This window comes from Melopsittacus undulatus, chromosome 1 (assembly GCF_012275295.1).
Source record: "Melopsittacus undulatus isolate bMelUnd1 chromosome 1, bMelUnd1.mat.Z, whole genome shotgun sequence".
Lineage (NCBI taxonomy): Eukaryota > Metazoa > Chordata > Aves > Psittaciformes > Psittaculidae > Melopsittacus > Melopsittacus undulatus.
Genome location: NC_047527.1, coordinates 67,435,601 through 67,462,025, shown reverse-complemented (window position 1 = coordinate 67,462,025; position 26,425 = coordinate 67,435,601). Strand labels below are relative to the sequence as shown.

At 37.7% G+C, this 26,425-nt stretch overlaps 1 protein-coding gene across 3 annotated transcripts in view; it reads right to left on the bottom strand.

Annotated features, from left to right (window-relative positions):
• Nucleotides 1–478: 478 nt before the first annotated feature.
• TMEM245 (transmembrane protein 245) overlaps nucleotides 479–26,425 on the bottom strand; it is a 78,481-nt gene continuing 52,534 nt past the window's right edge. For all 3 annotated transcript variants that reach the window (XM_031052826.2, XM_034060960.1, XM_031052827.2), the window contains 4 exons: nucleotides 12,597–12,697; nucleotides 11,045–11,219; nucleotides 8,307–8,501; nucleotides 479–7,350 (listed from right to left, as the gene is read on the bottom strand). In XM_031052826.2, coding sequence (XP_030908686.2) covers nucleotides 7,305–7,350; nucleotides 8,307–8,501; nucleotides 11,045–11,219; nucleotides 12,597–12,697 — 517 coding nt within the window. In that variant the 3' untranslated portion in view covers nucleotides 479–7,304. The remainder of the gene's footprint in view (nucleotides 7,351–8,306; nucleotides 8,502–11,044; nucleotides 11,220–12,596; nucleotides 12,698–26,425) is intronic.

Genomic DNA, 26,425 nt, shown 5'->3' with positions numbered 1-26,425 from the left:
AGGCGATGAGCCTGGTCACAGAACAGTGAGAGGGAGGAAAAGTTGAACATCAGCCATTTCTCTCTCAAAAGGTGTGAGCACTCATGCAGGGAGGATCTGATCACTTTTGCTTTATAGTCAATGGAATTACCTAAATTATGCTCACACTAAACAAGCATTTCCATTTCAGAGAGTAAGCCGTAATGGAAGTAACTTGAATTACCTACAGCTGCCTCATGTAAGCTTTTGCAGGGTATGGATGCATGGCTGTGGTACTGCAGGCAGTAGGCAGATGTCAGCTGAACCACAATTACTGTTGAGGCCCGTGCCCTTCCTTACCCAGTGGAAAATAGCTTCTCTCAGTGAAGTAAGTTACACACATGGTCTGCAGATCCACTGCCATGTTTGTATTTTGTCTGCAGCAAACCTGTTATTTCACCAGATTAGCTGCAGCCTTTGTGGTTCATTCCGAAGATCCCATCATTCAAATTAAAGCCAGTTTTCTTTACATTAACAGCATTTTATTTCAAAATATATTAACCATTCTGTGCTTACAAAGGACTGCCGTGAGAATACAATATTAAGTTAAAAGCTTCTCAAACCTGTTACAAAAAAAAAGTTTTTATTAGGAAGAGGACTGTGCATACAACCAAAATTATTTAGTTTCAATACCTGTGCAGTCCACACAAGCACTTCTCAATTTCAACTCACACTTTTTGTCCTGCCACAGATGGACACAGGGGTTATATTTTTCAATATCATACATGCAAAACCAGGTACCATACCAAAACCAATTATGATAACACCAATTTTGAACATAGCTCCACTCTGAAGATATATCACACGTACAATTGAAAACAAAATTTGTGTCAACAAACAGTGGAAGTTATTGCTCCAGATTCCCACAGGTCCTGGGTTGGAATGCATGCTTTAGAACAACCCGCGCTTCATAATGCAAAAGATCTACTGCTGAGTTTGAGTAGGGTTTAGCCAGCCTTAGGTCATGGTGTCAAAGCTTTCTTTGGATTTGGTGAGATTTACCAAAGGGAAAAAAAACCCTTCCTTAGTATTATGAACAAAACATCAAACATCAGTTAACACACATATATATATATATATATATATATATATATGCATCTGTATAGGTAAACACCTAACTATTAGTATAAAAAGTTGGTTTCCAACAATCATTGAAGCATAGAAAATTCATTTTAAAGGTAACAAATCTGAACAAATTGTATGTTTGCAGTACATACCAGTGATGACAGATGCTTGAAACTGCAAACATTGATCTACACAGCCAGGAAGTTATAAACAACACAAAAATACTTTTTACTGATCCTTTTTCAAAATGCTTCAGTTTTCAGCAGAGACTGGCAGAAAGGGGCCCAAAATGTGGATTTTGATTCCCCCCAACCCCTACCTTTATGGCCTGGATGTCAGTTTTTAAGCTTTGTGAACTTTTGTTCTGTGGCTACTTTTTGGCTTTGGCTTTAAATGCTTTTTGCATTTAATCTACCCCAATATCATCAAATATTACTTTGACTTTAGGTCCTCATTGGATCATTGTAACAGTCAAGTGACAAAAAGTGAGTCTAGGAAAAGAAATTAACATTTTTGCTTCACACCATCACGAAAATTCTTCTGATATATGTGGATTTTAGAGCACTCACTCTGTCTTTATGAGCTTACAAATACTTTCTGCTGCAAGCAGACATACCTTGCTTCTAACCCAACTCTAGCTTTGGTATCATCAGTGCTATATTCAAAGAAGAACATCTAATTCAGTGCAGCATGAATTATGTTTATCCAAGTCCATCCATATGCAGAGTCTATCAAGGATGCATTTACTTGCCAATTAGGAGTTCCTTCCTGAATTGGACATACCATTTCAGTAAGGACATTCAAAGAATGCTTTTCAGGTCCTGGAATCCATCCCAACAGAGGATGAAGCAATTCTCTCATGTACTTGTATTAAAACAGATTTGAAACAGAATACTAGACGAGGTGTGGAAGAGCTTAAAAGAATAATGAAGACATTATTTCATGACCCATAAATTTTGGCAGCTCTTTAGTAGATGTGTGCAAATACTTTCAGGAGGAGTAATCACTTAGCAATGTACTACTACATGTAACAGTTTTTCCCAACTTTATATTAACTACAACTAAACAGTTCAAGTCACCCTACCAATATTTGTGTGGCTTTCCCCCAACCTTTATCACGTATCCGTTTAAGAAAAATGTTGCTTGTTTTCACTATATACAGGCACTATTTTGTTCTCAGATATCTTAAAAAAAGCTAAGACAAAATTTCAGTTGTCCGAATAGGCTAGACATTGCTTGTATTTATGTAATACTGTATATCAATATATACACTTACAAACCCAATGTAGAATCCCTGAATATGCTCACCACTTCTGTTTGTTAACAGCCAATTCTAGTTTTGTATAAACAGAAATGAGGATTGCCTAAGTACACTTTATAAAAAGTGTAAGAAATAATGGTAAGGGGAAACCCTTTGAAATATAAGCCAAGACAGTTTAGAAAAATGATGCACCCACAGATTTACAAGATGTCAGCTGTCACTCAATAAACGTTATTCAACTGGGAAATCAATTTCCTCTTGTAAAATTGAAAACTTCAAGGCAAACAACTGCATCTCTAGAAGAAGAATGCCACCTCCACTATTGGACATAATGAATACTAACTCCAATTCTAACACCTTTCAGCACCTTCTAAAGGAAGTTGGGGCTGTTTTCAGATGTAGTGTCTACAAAGGTGGTGCTCTCTGCAGTGACAAACTTAAGCCACGATAACATGAACACAATGTGTGAATAAAGGCAGCTGTGGGATCATCTTCTACCACTGATACGAAGCTACAAAGTCAGTAGAATAATGGTATTTTCCCACCCTTAATGTATCAGGTCCATAAAAGAAGGCAGCACTCTGCAATATTCTGTCACCAATATAGGGATAAGCAGCACAACAATTCTGCTGCTGCTTTCACTGGGGACAATTTTAACCACTTTTGTATTTTTAGGCTCTCTGAAAACAAACATTTAACGTTGTGGCCATACACCTATTTCATAAGTTACACTGATACCCACGAAATACAATACTGGAGACAGCATCCAATTTTCCTATACAATGTTATTATTTTAATTAAACAGATTAAGGATTTCCTAATCTAGTAATAACTGACAAATTACACACATCTTCTTCCCCAAAGTCTTCAAGAGAAGCCACATAGTCCATGTGGCTATCAAGTAGTCCATCAAGCCTACATGTACCCTAGATGGGCTGCAAATACATACCATTTGCACATGAAAGTATCTGACTGCTGTCTCTGTTATCAGACATGTGGGTATCAATTTATGAAAAATGTGTATTGTATGCATAACGTTAAAATTTATTTTTTTAAAAAAGCAGTCTTCAAAATAAGCCATTACTGCTCCCAGCTGGTCATGGAGCATCTATGCTGAAAGTTACCATACTGCAGTTAGGCTGACAAAAACAATGTGTGCCAGATTCTCATCCATTATAGTTTGCTGCTTCATGTATTCAATTAAGCCAGTATTTACAGTGACCCCAAGTTAACATGCTGGCCTGTAAACTGGCACACATGCACTTCTGCTAGCTCTGCTATAACACAGGAACATTCAGCTAAGGTACAGGAAGGGGGGGAAGGGTGAAGTTTGACTCAGCACAAGAAGCAGTTACCACTAGCCCTTTGGCACTCCACTACTTGCAAAAAGCCAGATTTGCTAAAAGAGAATGATGAAAACCATCACAGTTGTATTTCACAGTACTGTAAGACCACATCGTCTTGGTTTACTACAAGCATTCCCTTCTGAATTCTAATTGGTTTTGTTCAAATTAGTTTTGTTCAACTGGAATACTAAATACACTAAATACAAGTAAATACCTGCTCCTGGAATGATTCTTTACAGTAAAGCTGAAGGCCACCAACTTCTTGCCTTTAAGCATTATGATAAGATGGTCTCTCCTAAGAAAATTGTACTTTAATGCCACTACAGAAAAGGGGGTATGAGGAGTTTCCCATCCTTTTTGATTTTTTAAACCCACAAGCCATCTAAAAGCTTATGCCACAGAGCTGCTGGTTGCTTTTGCAGATGAATCAATATAACCAGGAGCTGGCATGTTACAATGACCGCAAGTCAAAACAATCAGTTTGAGTATTTTCACATTAATCTGAGACTGATCTAAACTAAACTGCTCTTAAAGAGGCTAAGTCTTTTCAGAAAAGAATACAGACTGTTAAATACGCAAGGACAAGTTCTTCCATTTCTACTGGTAATTACACATTTAAACCCTTAAATAATCAAGGTATGCTTTTTCATAAGGTAGGATTTTGTGGGGTTTGGTCTTTTTGTTGCTGTTTTGCTGGTTTTTTTTAAGCATGGCAAAATCCAATGAATATTCATATTCTAAGAAGGTATTATTGGTGGTTTTGTTTCTTCTTTATGACAGTATAAAGTTACTGTACCACCACTGAACCATACAATCGTTTCCTTCACCAGGCATGGCACATAGCATGAGCTCCTTAAGCTACATTTACTGAGAAAGACTGTACTATGGATGGCTCTTCATGGCAACTCTTGGAAGAATTTGAAACTGGAAGTGTCAATATGAAGCCTCATGGCAAAGGAGGGAAAACTAACAAGACTACATCAGATATGAGTTCTCTATACAAAATGGTTTCTCTTTATGTTGGGAAAGGCACATTTTATAACAAGAACATATCTTCTCAGCTGATTTTACTGATATGCCATTACTGACGCTGTGTCTGAAATGCCATTTTAAGTTTTCGCAGCAGAGACCCTTCTTTGATTTAAGGAGGTCAGGTGAAGTGGGAGGGGCAAGAAGAAAATTTACAAACAAACAAAAGAATGCTTTAAGATGACATTCTTAAATTACTATATTGAGTACTATAGCAATCTGAAAGATTGTCTCAGAAATAACTAGGATAGCAAATGTGGACGATACAAATATCTTGACCAGTGAGCAAAGCAGAGCAATGGAAAACTGGAAATACATTAAAGATGCATATTTCTTGCTAGTAATCTTTAAATGCTGTCTACAAAAAGGTACAGTGAGAATACAACATTTCAGTGCAAAACTGTGAACAACAAAGAAGTAATATAACAAAGAAGTTTCCCAGGTATCACAGTATTCAATCTGGTTAGAATGTTGCAGAAATACTTAGGGACACCCTCAGGTTCTTTGTCATCTTCCATCCTAGCTAGCAGCAATCATAAGAATGCGTTTCATTGGAGAGTCTATGTAAGCCACAAAACCAAGGAAATAAATAAGCACCGGACAGTTACTTAGTTTAAGCAATATATCCTTCCTATTCAGTTAGTTGGAATTGATATGTAGGTCTTTCAGAATTTAAAATATTAAATGCTATGTTTCCATATTTCAATGACTTGAGCCAAACCACTAAATTAAGCCTGTCATCCAAACACATACCTGCAAGTCTGCAGGTGTAAAATCACCATACTCAAACCCCTTCATTTAAGCATACAATTTCATCAGTGAAACTGCAGCAGCTAATTTTGAGAACTGTAGGAGTTGGCTATTTGTGTCTTAATAGGCAGCCCGTTTATTGCAAACCTACAGCAGCCCTTCCTTGCTTAGGAAGTATCAGAGTACTGTCCAACTCCTTTCTATGGCAATGTATTTTCAGAAACGATGAAAAATACATGCAATATCATTAAAATAAGAGCCTTCCAAATCTACCAGAACTTCTGCAACTCAATTAAAACAAACACCCACATTAACAAGAGCTGTTTGTACAAAGATGTTAGATATCCTTATCCTTAGATAAGAACAGATTTTTGCTCCAATGGTTGCATTACCATCAACAATAAATATAAGACTTGCCTGGATCTTGTATAACTCTTTATCAGTCAAACTCTGACATAAATTGAAGAGACATTACTAAAACTGGAAGGTGGTTCTTTGGTTAAGCATGTGTGTCTGCTACTTTGTACCCGCGGCCCTCACTATACTTGTGGAAAAGCTGTTCAAGTATAAAATTTCCACCAAACCCCCTACTTCCTATTTATAGGAAGGATACATTTATAAAGATTCATTGTGTCAAAGTGTTTCAACAATCAATACAACAGGCCTTAAATGTCACCAACACTGCAATTTAAGCAAAATTACATATGAAAGAAAAGCACTAGGAGTCTGATGTTGTGACCTAGGTAACACACCATTTCAGGAAATTAAGAACTCCATTTATTTTTGAGATTTGTCATAATATATATCTTATAAAGTTATTTGGCCAGGAGGCTACAGCAGAAAAAAAACCCCAACTCAAACTAAACTAAACCAAAATTCATGTTCTTTCCCCTTCCTCTTTGGAAATAAATTTGCTTGAAAAGTTTGAACTCTGCCACAGCACTTAAAAAACAACATTCAACAATCCTCACTCAACTTCTTCCTACTATTGGAAGCAGATGTGACTTCCAGATGAACAGATGAGGTACATTACCCCTGCCTGAAACATTTAAGGTCTTTGATTAAGTTTAGTTGACCAGATGACTCCACTGGGATGGTGAGTAAACAGCAAAATACTAACAGATTTCACTGCAAGTAAGAAAAAGGTTCAAACTATTTAAATAAGTCTTCCTATTGCAATACGAGGAAAACTCACATTTAACAATTTGCATGTCTACTAATTTCAGGAAAACATAAGAAGTATCAGCCTCTAACAACATTAAATTTCAGTGCATATAGTGTTATTAGAAGTTACAGATAATGGTCAAAGCCTCTAAAGAGAGGAGCAGCAAATAATTATATTCTACTTTCATTTATCAATAAGTGGTTTACACCTTTTTTTGCCACCAGATTAACTGAAAATAAATTATTTTGAAATTAGCTTTCTTTAAAGATACTACAATTTAATAACACAAGTATCCCAATAAATAAAAGCCAAGTTAGTAATTTTTGCAGACAAGATTACTGCTCCAGTGGATATACCTGGCCTCTTAACTATTCTTTTTATGAAGACAGAAGCCTTCAAGGCGTTCAACAAGGCAGCTGAACTGTGTGTTGGTATGCAAAGCCATGGGAATTAGACATTCTCTCCTGAGGAGGCAAAGTGCACAATAACATAAGGCCAGCTCAAGAAGTTTAAGAAGTACTTTCTGTTAAAACCCAAGCTATGCTGCTGTGCTTCCCTGTGAGCTGCCCCTAGGCACAGCTGGAAAGGGACAGAAGGCCATGACTGTTGGGAACTCCAGACAGAAGACAGTGATTCTCTCATGCTCAATAGATGCAGCACAGCACCTTCATCACTCTGCAGCCATTTTAATCTCTTCAGGACTCTCTCTAGATGACCTGGAGGGAGGGAAGATAAATTAAAAAGTAAAATTTAAGTTTGTTCAGTGATCTGATCTAGTTTCCTACAAATTAAACAGGAATCAAATACACATGCAATTTTTTCTGTGTACTTTGGGAAGCTCTATCTACACAATCCTGGAATGTAACTCTACAAGTCAGAGACTACAGACAGGTCTAATTAGTGTTTTTCCTCTTAAGTTACCCATATGAAAGATGACAACATTATTCATGTGAATAAAACAAAGGATCACTTCTGACAAGCACAGAAACCTCTTTAAGCTGTATGTATGAGCCAACCTATGTAATTGAACAAGACAGTAGAGACATTAAAATGGCTACTGTCGTTACTAACTTCACAATATGAATTCCAACTATAATTATTCAACCAGGAGTTTATTCAGCTCATTCGTTAACTGTAGTTTAAAGATATACTTCCGTATTCCACATTTAGTAATTTCAATAAAGAGATTAATCAAGACCATACTTTTAATAGAATAATGCAACATAATATTATCTCATTTGTTAAATTCAAGTATTCTTATTTAGATTTTACAGTACTGTACAGTAACACAAAAATGCAGTATTTATAGGCAGACCTCTTAATAATAACAATGAGTACTGACTACTAGATAGCCATTCAGAGCAGTTTTACACAGAAAAAAAGATGTTCCGTTATCTCCTAAACTTTCTGAAAGAGTCTTCCATAAGAAGCTGAGCAACATTAAGCAAACATTTCAGGTTTACAAGTTCCAGTGAGTATTTTACTTTACCGTAATTTTTATTTCTAGAATATGGGATAGTTGAATCCTCTCCAAATACTTCAACAGGCATGTACATGTATATGCACACTCACATATAAAACTCAGGCACACGCTCTCTTTACCTATGTGTACATATGCTGATCCATGTAAAAACGTAACACATACATGTATTTATACACATTTATAACTTACCGGTAAATCTGTAATGGCCATGCTGATTGTGATGGAGTGGGCACTGAATTTGTTGGACTCACCAACATGGCACTATATATATTGGAAGCAACCACAAGTATACAAAGTAGAATTGGTCCTATGATGGCTCCTTCCAGCCCCAGGTAGTATGCTCCACCAGCTACCGCGAGACCTGTCAGGTAAGGATGGCCACCTCTGGAATGACGGTGCAAAAAGAACAGAATTAAATTAAGAACAACAAATAATACTCTCAATTATGAAATGTGAATTAATCACAGTTTTATTAAGCTTCGAAAACTGCGCAGTTAGCTATAGATACTGCTGTTTCACTTATCTATTGTTTGACTGACAGCACAAATATTCTGAGCTGTATTCTGTGTCTTATTTGCACAACAGATCAAAAAGTGTATTGTAGCACATAATGCTGGTAAATATTCACAATGGAGCAGCTAATTTATAGACATCTGCTGTATCTGAAGGAGTTAATGGCAAAAACATTTCCACTTTGAAAATGGAAAGATGATGATTACAAAGACTGTTCATGCTTCATGGTCAAGAATTGTTAAATTTTAAGACAACTACAAACATGTACTATGAACACCCCTGAGCAAACACATTAATTTACATTATGACAGCAACTTGCATTGCACCTTTCAAAGAACAGTTAGCATACATTCTTTAAATACGTTGTCATGTCTTCTCATTTTGTTATAAAACACCCTCTCAGACTGAGTGTTTGTTAGCATTAGGCCTTTAATGTTTTCAGATGAAAAACAAACCCAAATTTTTATGAACATATTTACTGGAAAGCTGGGGCCAGTGGAGCTTTTGGTATGAACTCTTATGGCAGCAAGTAAGCCATGCACTGCTCTTTCCCATATTATCAGTTTGGGTGCGCCACATGAATCCTATCGAGAGCAGTTACACAAAACCTGCTCACCATGCTTAATCTTTATAGTTAAAATAATTATGCTAATAGTTATATAAGAAAAGCTACAGTTGAAACTTAGCACCCAATTTTCAGAAACTTGCTCTAAATGCTGAGTGTAATGGACTGAAAATACCAGCTAGTATAGAGCTCCAGCAGTCTCAGCCAGATTTCTACTATGGTCCTGACTTCTATTCAACTCCCACACTGGCAGTCTTTGCCTTCATTGCAGTTGTGTGCAGGATGAGACCTGTAACATCATATACACCCCAATCATATCTTACCTAGATCCAATTTAACCTACTGGTAATGTCAGATTGTTTTTCTGAGGGGACTGATTTCTCCAGCAGTGGACATATGATTAATTTCTAAACTTTATCCAGCCTTTGCATCAGTTTAAACATTCTTCTGGCTAGTTTGCTAAATTAAACAACAGATCACTCAATGAAATAGGACTACAGCATAAGTTTCATGCATTTGGAAAACCCTGCATAACCTAATTATAGCTATTTAAAATATATTTAATCTAATCCACAAGACAGCATGATGCTTACTGTTCTGTTTAATGAGAAAAATACAATTTTGCTCCACTGTCAGAAAATCTATTCCTGTCACATGTATTTTCTGGACAGTAAACAGAGCCTGCATCCCCTACAGTCAAAAAATGTATTCTAATAATAAGAAGAATTATTGTCTGGTTAAATAGCTACTAGCCTTAAATGTATCTACAATTTACTGTTGGAAAAAAGGTCCTAATTTGATTATACTTCACCCGTTAGCTTTAATTCATGCAAAAGAACTAGTGCCATAGTCAATGAAAATTAGTATTAATATTGTACATATTATCATTAGGTCTCTGTTCAATGTAATCACATCTCGTGAACAAAAATACTAGTTTCTAACAACACAGAACTGAAGCACTTAATGTCCTTATTCTACATTAACTCTACAGTAATAAAAATCAGCATAAATGAAGTACTAGTACTGGCATATAACTAAATCTGGACCACAGAATCCTTCATTCAGTTTACCAGAATTGTTTCTGATTATCAAGACTGAAGCAGTAACTAGAGGAGTACCACTTTCTATCTATTCTGTACACGGCTGTGAACATGTCTTGCTCCCCATAGTTTGGAGTTTGTTTTTCTGTGTACAATCTCAAAGCTGAGACTAGGACACACTTCATGTCAATAGATGCAGCCAACACCTAGCAAGATTTTTCAAGCAATCCATGCCTACATCCCACAACAGGAAAACAGCACTAGCTTCTGTCTCTGCAGAAGCCTGTCTCCAGTTTTGCAATTTTATCTGCCTCAACACATTTAAAGATCAATCCATAATCAATAGCCTCTTACGCTGGGGGTGCGGTGACTCAACACAAATGCTGGTTTCAAACAAATCCTCACATTTCTCACAATCCAGTCTGAAAAATTGAAGCGTTTTTTCTCAGGTCCCTAACTAGCTCATGGGTTTCTTGTTTGCTCTGCAGCATCATCTGGCAATAGGTGAGGTAAAGGAAATACTGCACACCTTTAGCCAATGACTAGATAAATTTTGAAGACATTCTTAGAATTACTTTGCCAACCAAAGCAGTTGATTTTACTGACTCTGAGAACAAGTTCACAACTTCAAGTGACAAAGGCCACAGAAAAGAGGCCTGGCAAAGTAAAGGCACTTAGGAAGAAACACTTCTTACTATAAGGTGATTCCTATGCTTGGAGACACTGTCTGCATGCTTCAGAAATTAAAGTGTCAATAATCATTAGTCATTTTTACAATACTAACTTTAAAAAGCCTCCAATGTACTTACCCTGATATATCTGAATAAATTGCTGTATCTACAAAGTAGGTTGGCAAGAGGTGAAAAACCAAGAGCAAAATGGCTTTGCATCCCTGTCCTTGCACAAGCCACAAATCTAGGACTGCAGGGACGGCTGCCCAGTATGTCCCCAGAAACGGCACTGCACCAAGGATTGCTGCTAATGCTAGATAGAGCACACAGAAGCAAGGGTGAGAAAAGAAACAGAGAAACGTATTTCACAAATAGATTTACAGTTAAATTCCGATGCTTCTGCCACACTGGCAGTCCAACTTCTATCAACTATTGTAAACAAGATACTGAAGAAGTGTTGCATAAAGCTCTTGGTATTTTATAGCTATTGTTTAAGGAAAAAAAGAAAATTATCCTATTCCCCATACCAAAAAGCTTCACCAACTGCCAGTCATAAGGAGTTACTTCCAAAGGAGGCACCAATTCAGAAAAAATGACAGCTATACCAGTCATACACATTTCAAACTTTTATAAGCTACAAATTATCAACTGTGTGCAAGAAAACATACAAGAAGAGGTCTCCTTGTACTTACCACATCTCCTGCATTCAACCATAATAATGCAGGTAGGACTGCAAAAAACCACACAAATATAAAATCTATGACACGTACTTCTGCATGCACATGTGTACACACAGGAATATGCCCTTCTAAACATACAAATTATACAAATACCTGTTGAAATCTAAAGTGATGCAGTACTGCTGTAATTCTAATTTAATGCAACAGGAATGAATGTAACATGAATTATTAAAGAGATTTTTTATCTTTTTTGGTCTCAGTAATCAGGAAAGCAAAAACTTCTGAGATTTCATATGTAGCTGAAAGAAAAAGAACAGTTGCCTTCTAAGTAGGTGTAACAGCAACCAATACCTTTAATTAGTTGCATTTTCTAACAGAGCCATTTCTTATTATCCTGGGGCTTGCTGCTTTATGACTTTCCTTCTTGTTCCCTTGTACATGAAGTTACAGCATTTCAAATTTACTATTATTAGATTATTTTTAGTGGAAGAGAAGTAAAAGAGGAACAGAGGAGATTTTTCAGTGAAAACTCTTCAGCCATTTCTAAACCTAAGATTAAAGAACAAAAGAAAACCAGAGGCTGGTAATACAGTCAGGCAACAGTACTGAGAATAAGCAGCACGCCTCCATCATGCATTTTCATGATACTACGTCTTCATGAATTTAGGCATCTTGAAAAATCAGCACCTGTCAACTACAGAAGAAACAAAAAACACGGCATGCAGAATGAAGTTAAAACCTGGAAAGACTTGTACTGAACAGAAGGGAGAATTACATCCTGCAAAAGGAACAGACAGGAGAAGTAAAATAGCTGGTAGGGGACGTGCTGTGAAAACAGAAAAAGGCAAGGCACAGGGGTAGGACAGCAATCAGGGACTTCACTCTGCACATGGCCATTCCTAAAAATAACTTCAAGACTAATCTTATCAGCAATATTTAATCACACTTATCTTGTACAATATGTATGTAATCATATTATCTAAAAATAATTAAATTGTTTAAATTCTTACCAGATGGTATGAAGACTATGTTAATCCCAAATATAGTGTGAGTCAGCCAAGTGTAGAGTCCATAGAACCCAGCCATTTTGAGGGAAGCATCAAATACACCTCTAAAACAATCAAAGAAACTCTGTTAAATTTTACTGGCAATAAGATTCTAGGAACTATAAAGATACAAACAAGCTGTTTTTGAAAACTGCAAAGCCATTAATGCCACAAATAACACAGCTGAAAACATAACTTCTACTGCACTAAAGACACACTTGTTCCCACTAAACCCTTACGCTTCTGTCAAGCCAACTTCCACTGCCTTGTTGGTCTCTTAAATCTTAGACCTCTCCCATAGAAATCCCTTTGCACTATAAAGAAGGTATGTCAATTTCTGAAACTCTTCATTGGTGACACCAAGTTTTCAAGTTTTTAATGCAACTTGTCAGGTCCTTTCAAAATAAAACCAAAAAGAGAAAAAACCCTGAGCATCTATATCCAGAACAATGTGTTAGAAAGAAGCATTAAATCTACATTTTTGAGTAAAACTTTTTCCTATCAAAAAACCAGGAACTGTGGCACAAATGCATCTCAGTTGTCAAAAATATATAAACATATCTTTATATGTTATATCCTTAAAATATATAAACCTGTCCTTAAGTATCTCCTTGTATTTCCCATAAAGGTGTTTCCTGTAGTAAAATTAACAGGGTCTTAACTTCTATGAGAATGCCCCAAAACTACACATCAGCGTACAGGAGGCGAGACAGGCCTGAGGCAGGTAAATGAAGCATCAGTTTCACCTGAAATTAAATATGTATCTACAACTACAGGAAAGACTTTTTTTAATCAATTATTTTAGATTTTCCCCCAAAGACTATAAAAGAAGGGAAGACAGTCTCATTATGGTAATCAAAAGAAAGACAACAACCCCAAAAAAAGATACCAACAGTCAGAGAAAATTGTTATGAATTTAACTATGTTAGGGTATAACTGCAAAACTGTTTCTCATTCATAAGAAAACATCCAAAATTGTCTAATTTACAGTTTTCACATTTCATTTCTGCAAGCATCATTTTTTTTTATCCTCAGCTGAATTTTAGTCAAATTTAAATTCAAGTTCTGCCATGTCTTTTGCTGCTGTAGTCATGCAGCTTGTAAGAAAATTTTACACTGTTAAGACCATTACTCATTACAGATGCACTGAGTAACAAAAAAATTCATCACGGACCATGAGGGACGGCCTGATTTGATGTCATTCTGCAAGATGATACATAAAGCATTTCGACAGCAAAAAAAGCATCTACCTCTGAAAGACGCAGAACAGTACAGCATCTCTCTAGCTCCTTGCATCTAGCACAAACAACTAGTAAGCTGGAAGGAGAAGGCATTACACAGCGCTGAGCAGCTGTGAAGTTCCAGTGGTCAAGCAGAAGTGAGGAGGCTACACCTAATTTCATTTTCCTCCTCTCTTCACCTTTCTCTGCCTGTCCCAACTAGCCAGAAAAAAAAAAGCATAGGGGATCCTAATTTGTGGTGAGTGTGGCCCAAGAGAACTCCCTTAAGTCTCTGAAGATTCATGTTTGTTACTTCTGCAGGAAAAAAAAATTAAGAATCATCCCTTAAAGTCTCTAGACTGAAAACACTAACCAGAACTTTCATCAACAGCATGCTTCCTCTACTCTGCATCTTCAAGATGATGTAGTGCGCTAGTGTAAATGCTAAATGAATTTATTACCCTTTGTAAAATGGAGACCTTCCTGGGGCAATTATGACAGTAAATTCACTCTATCTAATACATTATTGGCATATATGCAGCTTCCTTTTATATACAAGAGTAATTGTATGTTCCAGAAATCAGAAAATCTGACTGCTGCTCACGTCTCACTTTGGCACTGTATCTGGATGAACCACTTTACCTGCAGGAACCGTCATCTGCAAATGTGTAATTTATGAGCACTTTGGTGTAAGGCATACTTACACATACATATTCTATTTTACTAAGCTTTAAAAAGCATGTAAAATAAAATAATAAAACAACAAAAGAAGATAAGGGTCATACTTCACACTATTCAGATTAAAAATTAAGAATCTTCTGTAAAATTGCCAAATGTTTCTGCATAGCTGGCCTAAGTATTTTTTGTTGTTAAATTTCTTTCTACTTCACTGAGGAGCTAGGGAATTTTGTTGTGGATTTCAAAAGGGAAAGCACCACCTCTTCATTTTATGGGTTTTGTGAGTTTTAGTGGATCTTTTCCCCCCTGTTTTACTGATTTCCCCGTTTTACTGATCTCCCACAAAAAGTCTACAGCTTCCCCTCTGCTTCTACTGAAGTTTACATTCATCAATGTCCACCTGAATTCAGGTTCACTTCACAGAGCCTGCAGGCAAGGTCTGTTCACCATCAGCAACACAGTGAAATTCAAAAGTTTCAAACTAATGCTGCAAGAAGCCCAGGTGAAAGGAGCTCTTCAACTCTCAGCATTCATGTTTTGACCTCAGAGTTAATCTGATTTTCTGCATCTCTGTTCTCTAGAGCACTGCAGAAAAGCAAAGCATATGGGCTTAAATGATGAGAATTGGAGTTTCCAGAAAGATTAGAGTAAGCATATGATAAGTCCAGAAGAGAGTTACTGGTTACTATGCTAAATTTATAATGAAGGCATATTGACCCCTGGCTGCGGAATGGGCACTAGAGTAAAAACTAGTCAAAAGTGGTAGTTGTCTTTGGAAATGTTTGCAAGAATTAACATTTCCCTAAATACCCTACAAAACACTTGACAAGCCACACAGCAGTTTACAATCCAATTAAAAGACAAGTCTGGTAACAGGAACACTGTAGGCCAAAAATACTATTAGATAAAGACAATTTCACTTTTTTGTCACCTTCTTTACACAAATCGTGTTTGTTATTCTCCTATCTTTTCAAAGTAGAGATTGCAAGGATTGTGCCGTATCTTTGTTGCAAAGTCTTCCTGTATACAGAGCTAACTAATTCAAATTGATGCTGTAAGCAACTCCATTCAACTTCTTTTGAAAATCATAGAATCACAGAATCATGTAATAGGGAATCATCATAGTTAGGGTTGGAAAGGACCCTAATATCATCTAGAATAAAACCCTTACATCTTAAAAGTAGAGGGTTCAAGGTATAAGGGCAAATGCAATGTGTTCCAAACTTCACAGCACAGTTTCACTATTTACTTCAAATCAGGTTAATTCAAAACTGCCACAAGAAAAGAGCCTTCCCATTCCCCAGTTCTTGAGCATTCATTTCTGCCTCAGATCACTCTTCCTTTGCAACCTGACAGCACGATCTCTTTTATGTGCCATGATGTTATTTACAATGAATTCACCTAATAATTGTTTTTTGCTGGGTTAGTTTTAACTCTCTACTACCCATCCAACTCCTAGAGCAGTGCTCCCACCAGGAAAGAAGCCGGTACACCTGTGGCTGGAGGGCAGGGACTCATCTTTGGACAACTGCATTGCCTTATTCTAATTGAAACTAACAGCCTCTGCCACCATAACTTCAAAACCAAGTAACATTTTCTTCCTTCAGACACCACCAAAATCCACTGCAAAGATGAGCTACCAGTGACAATCAAAGCACAGCTATTACCTCAAAAAGGACTGAAGTATTCCTCTACAATGATCCCCCAAATTTCAAGCAATCACTGGGAGAACACTGACAAATTAAATGACTCAAAGGAGTCCTTTTGCAAAAAAAAAACCTTAAGCTGTTGACTCTCTTTAAGGGTTCTGTTTTTTCAGGAATAAAAAAGACCCTCATTATTTTTCAAGTTGAAACAACACAAGAAAATAAAGAGCTCTACCACATATTCCAGCTATGAATAAAGCAGAAGTAACAGTAAGTGTTTCTTGACAGAGTAAGATCATCTCAGGAGCAATATAAATATGCAAATAATTCTCAGAGATACACCATGACAAGATTTCAACAGTTTTGCTGTTGAAATTAGTTTCTCCTTAGGAATGATACAACTGAACAAAGAGAGGTAACAGCTCCAACATACAGAGGCCAGCAATGACACTAATCAGATCAAGTGATACCGTCTTGAACAGAGCACAGGTCCTTGAGATACTGTAAATGATGCAAATATTGCACTTCTCAAGGAGAGACAAGGCTCCAGTGAATGTACAAAAACTTCAGACCTTTATCCTTTGGCTAGTCCAAAGGACACAGCAGCAAACAGACTTGCTTCTCTAACAGAGAAACATCTACATTCTCTGAAAAAGAACAATTAACATTTAGTCCAAATTGTAAGAAATTTTGCAATTAAATTGATTTTTTTATTCATAATATCTGTAATTATTTTTAATGATTATTTTTGCCTGTTGCAGTCACACAGACCACATAACCACATAAACTTACAATTATTCTTCTGAGGAGCATGTTTGAAAGCATTAGTTATTTCTGAATCAACTGTTTCTAATATTTCCAGTTTGTTACCATGAGCAGACCATAAGGCTTACTAAGTGCAATACCTAACTATTCTTAAAATGGTTCTTGGAACATAACGTATGAAAAACCAAACTAGTTCAGACCAACAGTCTGTCTAGCCAGCATTCCATCTCTAGTAGAGATCAGAACCAGACATTAAGGCAACAGAAAAAATAGGACAAACATATTGAACAATCCCCCTGAACATTTTTCCAAACTCTTATTTCCACCTCAGGGGATATCATAAACCCTATGCAGGCTGTCTGAATCATAGAATCATAGAATAGTTACGGCTGGAAAGGACCTTGAGATCCATCTAGTTCCAACACTCCTGCCATAGGCAAGGACAACTCACGCTAAACTACGTCACCCACAGCTCTGTCCAACCTGGCCTTGAACACTGCCAGGGATGGAGCATTATTCTTAGCCCTGTCCAGTTCTGCAAGCTGCTGCAACTTCAACATTCTTTGCAGGACCCTCCCCATGTCAAGTGCCGGCTGCATGAACGAACACACTTTTCTGATTTCTTAAACCTTGCTTTTAATGATCCCAAGATTTTATGCTGGAAGAGACCATGAGGAGTCCTCCGTTTCATCCTTTCATCCTTTAGTGGATCCTTTTCACACTGGTTCTGATCTTGCAAACTTCATTTATGTAACATCCTTTTTCCAGGCTGAAGGTCCTAATCATTCCTCATACTGAAACTGATGCTTAACTTCATTCTTCTAATCAGTTATATTATACTCTTAACTTTCTGAGATGCAAGAATCAGAATAGCATACAGTAATTCAGGGGACAGGCAAACTACAGATTCACACAATGAAAGTAATATTGTATATTTCTGTTGTCTGAGTCTGTTGTAACAAATCTTTATGATTAATATACCTGCAGAGGTCTTTTAAGTATAACCAAGCATTGAGCCAGCATGCCTACCTGAAAATACAGTTCCCAACTGGTAACAAGATGGCACAGAGGCCATCCGTTTATGTGTGAAGATAGGCTTGGTTTTCACCCTCATGCATCACTTTCATCTACATGATATTTCATAAGTCATTTTATCCCCCAGCAGAAGACACTGCTGTCTTCTAACTGAATTTATCTATAATCCTGCTGCAATTCCACAATCAGTCCTTATCTTTACTAGCTCAAAACTAGTTTACCAGCATCAGTGAGGCATCCCTTGCTACTTCTTTCCCAAGGCAATTATGAATAGATGCAATAGCAGAGGTCCTTATCTCAAAACCATCATTTACTCCTGCCCTCTGTTTCTTATATTTTAAATGATTATTTATCCATGAAGAAACCTTCTCTGTTATCAAGTCTTTGGAAAGAGATGCTGTAAAATGCCTTTATGAAACTTCCGTAGAACATAGTAGACAAATCAACTTATTAGTGGCCTTGCTTGCTGACCTATTAAAAAACCCATGAAGAGTAAGGCAGACTTCTCTCTGTGGAAACTCCAACTAAATAATATTCACCAGGTGCTGGTATGTCCTTAACTTTAGTGCTTACTAAGTTGCACTGTACTGATGTTCCGCTGACATGTCTGTACTTCCCGGGCAGAAAAAGAACACTGCTTTTTTTAGTTTGGGCCCTGAGTTTAGTTGGGTGAGTCAGTCTCATCCACTCTCAGTAATTTCCTATTGCTCATTTTCTGTCTGTTTCTTCTACAACCTCTTATACAGCCACTTCAATTTCTGATTCTGCTGCAGCTGGCCATAAGAAAGCTTTTACAATGTGACTCCCTTCACTCACCTTCACAGCAACAAACAACACAGCACCCATTTACCTCCCCCCTGCAACAGGCTGCAACAGCCCTGTGGTTGCTGAGTATTCTTGTCATCCCTCAGTCCCCCTGAGTGCTTATGTCTCCGACTGCATATGGAAAAAGGTGTTTTGGCTTAACAGCATTTTGTGGAGCTTTCAGCAACTGAATCACCTCCCCCCTGCCCTCAGCCTATTTTTATTTGCTGAAGTTGATGATCCTTTTATTTTCTTCATTTAGCTAAAATGGCAGCTTTTTATAGGGTAGTTTCTCACTTCCTTGGCCTTTGTTACACTGCTGTTCAGATATACAGTCAGGCTTCCTTCTTGCCTTGCTCAAGCCTTTCTTAGCTTTCAGCATGCACTGGGTAAAGTACATTGAACATTTATTATTCTCCACACCACTTGTAAGGATGCAATTCTTTTAGATCCCCATTTTAGCGTGAAAAGTGCATGAATGAGAGAACCAGCTACCTGGACTCAATAAAGCGAGATCCATTTCAGTCTCATCTTAAGAAACTCCCAGTCTGTTCAAATTTTTGCTATTACAAGATTATGAATCACAGGCATAGAGAAGAGGGCATTCTGATTGCTTACGCTGGTGGAGTGAATAAATAATGGATTGACCTTATAATTTGTCATACTATGACAAAAAAGTAAAAAGCTAAAGCTGTGATGTTAAGTCTTTAAAATGTCAGGAAATATTGCAGTTTTATATTGGCCTCCATGCTGCTTTTCTACATTACAATAAATCTGTATTTTAAATAGCAGAAATCTTACCAAGGTTATAATAATATATACTCCAATCTTACATACACACAAAAGGAGTTATTTGAAATGTGAGCACAGAATCCTGCAATGTTATAGAAGACCTCTTCCCTATACATCTAACAATTCTTTCAACAACCTTTGTCTTTCCATCTCTCCCAGTTACCTTCTAGGCCTGCCTTAGAAGCAAAGAGAGGAACTAACTAGCTGAGATGCAAATTAAGTGTCACTGGTTTTACTGATACAGTCTATGTCACACCAACTAAACTTTAAACATGGATTGTAAGTTCTGACATACAAATAGCTGTTTTAAAAAGTTGGTGTTGTAGAAGCAGAAGCATACATATGTAATTCATATGTGCAATATGTAATTAAAGGACTCCTATCTAAGACACTATGTAGTTACATTATTCGTACAGAGTGTGGGCAAATGTGCACATACACAGCCAACCCACATCCTCTATGTGTTTACAGACACCTTCAGTCTTAAACAAACTGGACAGTCACAGAATTACAAACTACAAAAATGCACTGACAGAAACTGCTGTTAGAATATACAGAATGTGCCATCTGGAATATGAAAGAAACAAACAGCAGAATATTGGCACTGCCTCATATAAAACAAGGAAGCCCTCAATATCCTGTTAATGTGTTTGAAAATACACTTGCTATATAAAATGTGCATGGAACAGAGACCAGACTGTTTGTTACAGCATCTGATTATGCACTTACATAATCTCATGAATTAACAGTAATAAACTGTAAAATTCCTACAGACTTTGAGATATCCTTGACCCAAATTATGTGTGTACAATAATGAAAATTCTTTCGGTTTCAGATAAATTTGGAAAAATAAAGTGAAGATTAAACAGAGAAAATCCATTATTTTCTGAAGTATTCTTTGAATTATTCTTTTAACTTTTTAAAATCATTTGTATGTAAAGCAATACACATACAGATGTGTTTATTAAGAACAATTCAGTATAAAAGAAAAAGGAAATACCAGTAAATGCAAATCCTTTTTTTGCATAGGACATTATTTAAGACTAATACAGTGCTACGAGTGAGTCATACGGTTATTGCTACTAAAACATTCAGGTGATAAATGCTACTATCTGTCCCACTAGGATAATCAGGTTACAGTTACTCTCTCAGTTTGGTTCTGCAAATGTACCGAAACATTGCAGCATTTCTTCTAGATTTACAGACGCACACTCTACCTTTTTTGTTTTCTCTCCAGTAGCTCAACTGAAGCTTTCCTTTCCTCCACGTAATTAAAAAGTATATGTTATTCCCAGTTTAACACTAGAAAATTATTTCATTAAAGCAGAATAATTTTAATTTCTATTCCCATCCCATAACATATGCAGTAAGTAGAGCTTATAAGATTTCAGGAAGGTCCTGTTAAATGCATTCCTGTGACAAAGGACATTTCTGCAAGAGATACTCTTGCTGCTAGAGAACATACACTGCATGCAAAAGTTCAGTCAAAAAAACCCAGTCAAGTTAACAGTTGTCTTGGAAAAATTAAGCTGAAAGACATTAATACTCTTGCAGTAAAACAAACAAAAATCACACATTTTGCTTTTTCTAAGCATTAGCTTAACATGCTGGAAGATTATTGTTTTCTGTGGGAATTGTATCACCATCTCATTTTCTCCACCAGTACTGCTGGGGTGCCAGAGCAAACCAGCCAGATGCTTCAACAGCTTTTTTGTTTGTTTGCTTGTTTGGATGGTAGTTCATTTTAGATCTCTTTAAATGTTAATAAATAAAAGTTGGAAATGCATTAAGAACCTATTTCAGCCATCAAGGCACCATAGGTTTTCTTCATACTGAATCTCTCTTTGACTTTCTGGAAAATTTCAGTTAAGGATATGATTACTGTGTCCTCTTTAGAAACACACAGTAATTTGACAAAACAAAGTAATTTGAAATTACTTTTATGTAACCAATTAAGAATCTAATCCAATTTGAGGTGCATGTGGCAAATGAAGAAAATGAAGCAAATAATGATAACCCTTCTCAAATGGAAAACAAACAGTACTCATCTTCCTGGCATTACAGAACAAACTTCCACTAACACGTGTTTCAAGACATCACTCAAAATACTGATCTTGATTTAAGACCATTGCACAATGTTAACTAGGCCCCACCAAAATTGAAAGCTGCAGTAATTTTAAGCCACAGCCATACCCGTGTGCATGCACTCATGTGAAAGTATCGCACACACTAAATTGCACTGAAGCCGTGAGAACATGCAACTTAGTAATGTGCAATATCTCCACCAGAGCAAGCAGAATGGGAGCTTCAGGGAAGAAGGGTATGGTGCATTCAGGAAGAGAACGACATGCTGCTCGGGGAAAGGAAAATGGTTCAGGCAAAGGTGTGCATGCCACTACTTTGGAGACCTGTGAATTGGAGGTTTATAGTGGTTCATACATTCGGGGAGAGAGGGAGGAATCCAGACAAAGGCACCACCTCCCTATTCCAGGGGAAAAGGACAATTTCCCTTCTTATTAAGTGAGGTAGGTGATTTATGAACTAACTTGATTTTACAGAACCTTTCTGAACAAAGCAAATCTCACATTGATATGCCCAGGTAACAGCTCTCCCCGACCCTCAAAATACTCATTATTCATGCAATAATGAATATTTTATACCCTCAAACACATACTCAAAATACTTTATTATTCATGCAATTATAATTACCATGAAAATTTTCACTAACTAGCACTGAGAACTAAAATCATCTAAATAAAGTAAAAAGGTCCAAGTGCTTCTCACATTTCTAAAGGAAGTCATCTTCCTCACTCTAACTGAGAGTGCTGCTGAAAGAATTCCTGCAACCTACTCTAGGATAACCTTTCTGCAACAGTCACCAGTCCCCCTCCTAACAAAGGGATTTCTTTCCAAATTACCAGTCTCCCTTCAGTGCCAGGTAAAATTAGGGAGGTCATTCTGGGAGTTATTATAAAATGCCTGAGAGACAATGCAGTCATTCATTGTTGCCAGCACAGGTTCACAAGGGGAAAGTCCCATTTAATTGAAAACAACTCTATGGACATCCCACAGTGCTGGGTGTTCCCTAAAGTCACCTTGTCCTTGAAGGGCATCCAAGTGATCTGTCTGTCATCCAGTGCTCTGTCCTTGTACTATTAGGCTACCCAAGCAAGCCCTCAGGTCAGGCATGGCATGACTTGCCCTTGCCAAACACCTGTTGGTTTGTACCACCTAACATGTGCTGCTGGTATTTTGCCTTCCTCTATCCTGGATGAACAGATTTCCTATCAAAGATATTTCATAGGAGGGCATTTCATCCCATGGCTTGGAGCAGGTAATTCTCCTATCCCTGAACTTCTTTAAAACTCATGCAGTATCACCATGCAGTATCACCTTTTTTGATCCCTCTGCTCAAGCACAAATTAACAAATTAACAAAAAGTCAGATTCAACACCTGGCCCAAAACAGGCTGGAAAGCTGTTCTTACCCCAGTACAGGTTATAAATCAATACACATGCACAGATAACTGTCACTGTTTTTGAAAACTCATCATCAAGGGAATTAGAAAAATATTTATAAGATTTAGAGCTCCTTATAGTCCAACACAACAAAAATCATAACACAGGTCCAATGACAGAAACTGCAAAGAGAAAAAGTCTTGGCTTGATTAGGTACTTGCTAGATAATAGCTTCAACTTCAGGAATTTCTTGAGTTACAGAAACTGTTTGCTGATTGCCCTTCGCTTCCTCCCCATCTCTATTCTCCTCACAAGTAGAATCATAGAATAGTTAGGGTTGGAAAGGACTTTACCATCATCTAGTTCCAACCCCCCTGCCACGGGCAGGGACACCTCACACTAAACCGTTCAAGGCTCTGTCCAACCCGACCTTGAACACTGCCAGGGATGGAGCATTCACAACTTCCCTGGGCAACCCATTCCAGTGCCTCACCACCCTTACAGGAAAGAATTTCCTCCTTATATCTAATCTAAACCTCCCCTGTGTAAGTTTTAACTCGTTACCCCTTGTCCTATCACTACAGTCCCTAATGAATAGTCCCTCCCCAGCATCCCTGTAGGCCCCCTTCAGATACTGGAAGGCTGTTATGAGGTCTCCACGCAGCCTTCTCTTCTCCAGGCTGAACAGCACCAACTTTCTCAGCCTGTCTTCATATGGGAGGTGCTCCAGTCCCCTGATCATCCTCGTGGCCCTCCTCTGGGCTTGTTCTAACAGATCCATGTCCTTTTTATGTTGAGGACACCAGAACTGAACACAATACTCCAAGTGAGGTCTCACAAGAGCAGAGTAGAGGGGCAGGATCACCTCCTTCGACCTGCTGGTCACACTCCTTTTGATTCAGCCCAGGATGCGGTTGGCTTTCTGGGCTGTGAGTGCACACTGAAGCTGGCTCATGTTCATTTTCTCATTGATCAACACCCCCAAGTCCTTCTCCTCAGGGCTGCTCTGAATCTCTTCTCTGCCCAACCTGTAGCTGTGCCTGGGACTGCTCCAACCCAGGTGTAGGACCTTGCATTTGGCATGGTTAAACTTCATGAGGTTGGCATCAGCCCACCTCACAAGCATGTCAAGGTCCCTCTGAATGGCATTCCTTCCCTCCAGCATAACAACTGAACCACACAGCTTGGTGTCATCGGCAAACTTGCTGAGGGCGCACTCAATCCCACTCTCCATGTCACAAAGTAGCAAAAGAACAGACTTCCTTAACTGTATCCAAGTTTCCCAGTGCTTTTCATGAACCCATTTTAAGTAAAAGAGCAACAGAAGTAATTGACAACATGGAAGAAGAACGTTTTAATGTCATGCGGTCCATAAGAAATAGAGATGCAACTCCATCTCTTGCCAGAAGGATCCCTGTCCTCTGGAGAGGACTAGTTGTCCTAGAATTAGGACTAATAGTCTTAGCCTTGTGCACATGCTACGTCCTGCTGAAGAGTGATGGGAGCTGGAACACAGCTGGTGACTTTCAATATTTATAACCTGGTCTTTCTATACTTTTGGTCAATTTGAATGCATCAGTGTTTTGAGGCTGGATTCAGGTTGTATAATTATGAAACAGTCTAATGATGAAATTGACTACAGAAGGCTCATTATTTGATAATACATGAAGAAACAGATGGAGCCTCTTCCTCCCATCACACCACCAAACATTAATATCCATTTTGCATACCTTTCATAGATGAGGTAAACAAGACATTTTTAAGTTCCTGCTCCTCTAGCAACAACTCATATTCAAAAACAAGGGATAGCTGCTGCTTTGTGACAAACACAACGGCTTGCAGTGGCAACTGGTTTTCATATGGCACCAAATTCCAATTAGGTACCAAATGCAGGCTAATATCAAACAAATAAGAATGAGTGATTCAGACTGCTTTAGTAAACACAGACTGAGTTCTCTTGTACACAACAAGTAGCTTCACATTCCACATTCTCCAGACACTTGCATTTTCTTATAGTGCCTGCAGTTACTGATGCCTGCTGGCTCTTTCCTACTCATTTTCCTGTGGCTTCTCTCACATCTTGTTTTTTTCTTTCCATCATTCAAAAGTCTAACAAATATCTTGGGTCACCTGTGTCCCCGACCTATAAACTTAAAACTGCATTTAATACAATCGTCCTTGCAGAGTTCCTGCACCCACAGAAGCCACGTCCTATTTTTGCCACTGTTTCCCTCTACCAAGGCTAAAAAGAACAATTTTTCAGACAGTTTTCAGTTTCTAGATCTGTTTGCGTTCTTCAGAAGAGACGGAACTGGGATATTAACCATGTGATCAACAAAAACTCAATAGCAGTCACTCACGTAAAGGGCTATTAATGTTTTGGCAGATTTCCAAATCTGTTGCTTTCTATCTCAACTGCCCCTTCAATTCAACTGACTACAGCAGTTACCATTGTTATTCAAGATCTTTCACAGCATGATATAACCTTCTCATTGTCAAAACATATCCAGAAACAGCTGAATTCCAGTAACAGATAACACTTTCTTGTAAAGCGTACCCAAGAACAATGGCGAACATTTGGCAATGAGTTTGGGAAGCAATACATTGTTGGTTTAAAGTCTATTCTTGTTGTGTATGTAGTATGTGCAAGAAGGCACAGAAAGCAGCAGTGTGAGACAATGGCTGCATAGAATTTAGCACAGAGTCTGCTGTCTTTGTCCAGTCCATCAACTTTATCAAAAAAGTGACTGATGACTTAAACAGCGTATTTAAAATCCATTTATCACGTTACCAACATGTTAGTCTCAAGCTGCTAACAGGTGAAAGCTGACAGGTTCATTCAGCTTTGATGAATGAAATACATTACTGTACCACCCCAAAAATTGCTTTATTGTGAAATCTCAGTGAACCATACTTAAACACACACACACAAAAGTCCTCCTTCAATTACTGTAGTAGTTTAGAGGTGAAACATAAGAATGGCAACTAAGCATGAAACATTGTGGATGCACTCTGGAGGTGTAGGACAGCCCTACTGTAAGGGGGATAAGGAGAGCCCTCCCTTATTGTTCCCTTTGGTGTAATCTGGTTCATGGAGATCACCAACTAGATTTCTTTCAGATGAAAGAAAACTGGAAAATGCACTCCAGGACAGTATTTAATATACTTCAGCTGCAAACGGGTACTTAGTCCCCAAGATTAGACTAAAATTTGCCCAAACTAAGTAATTCTGAAATGCGTACAGCACAGACGTCAGGTCTCCATTTAAACCGTTTTGCTGTATGAATTTGCTCCTACTGAATCATGTTACTTGTTAATGCCACACAGCTGCAAACACATTGTGGTTAGGGATATCATGAAATACTAGCATTCACTAGTACTAGTTTTATTAAATA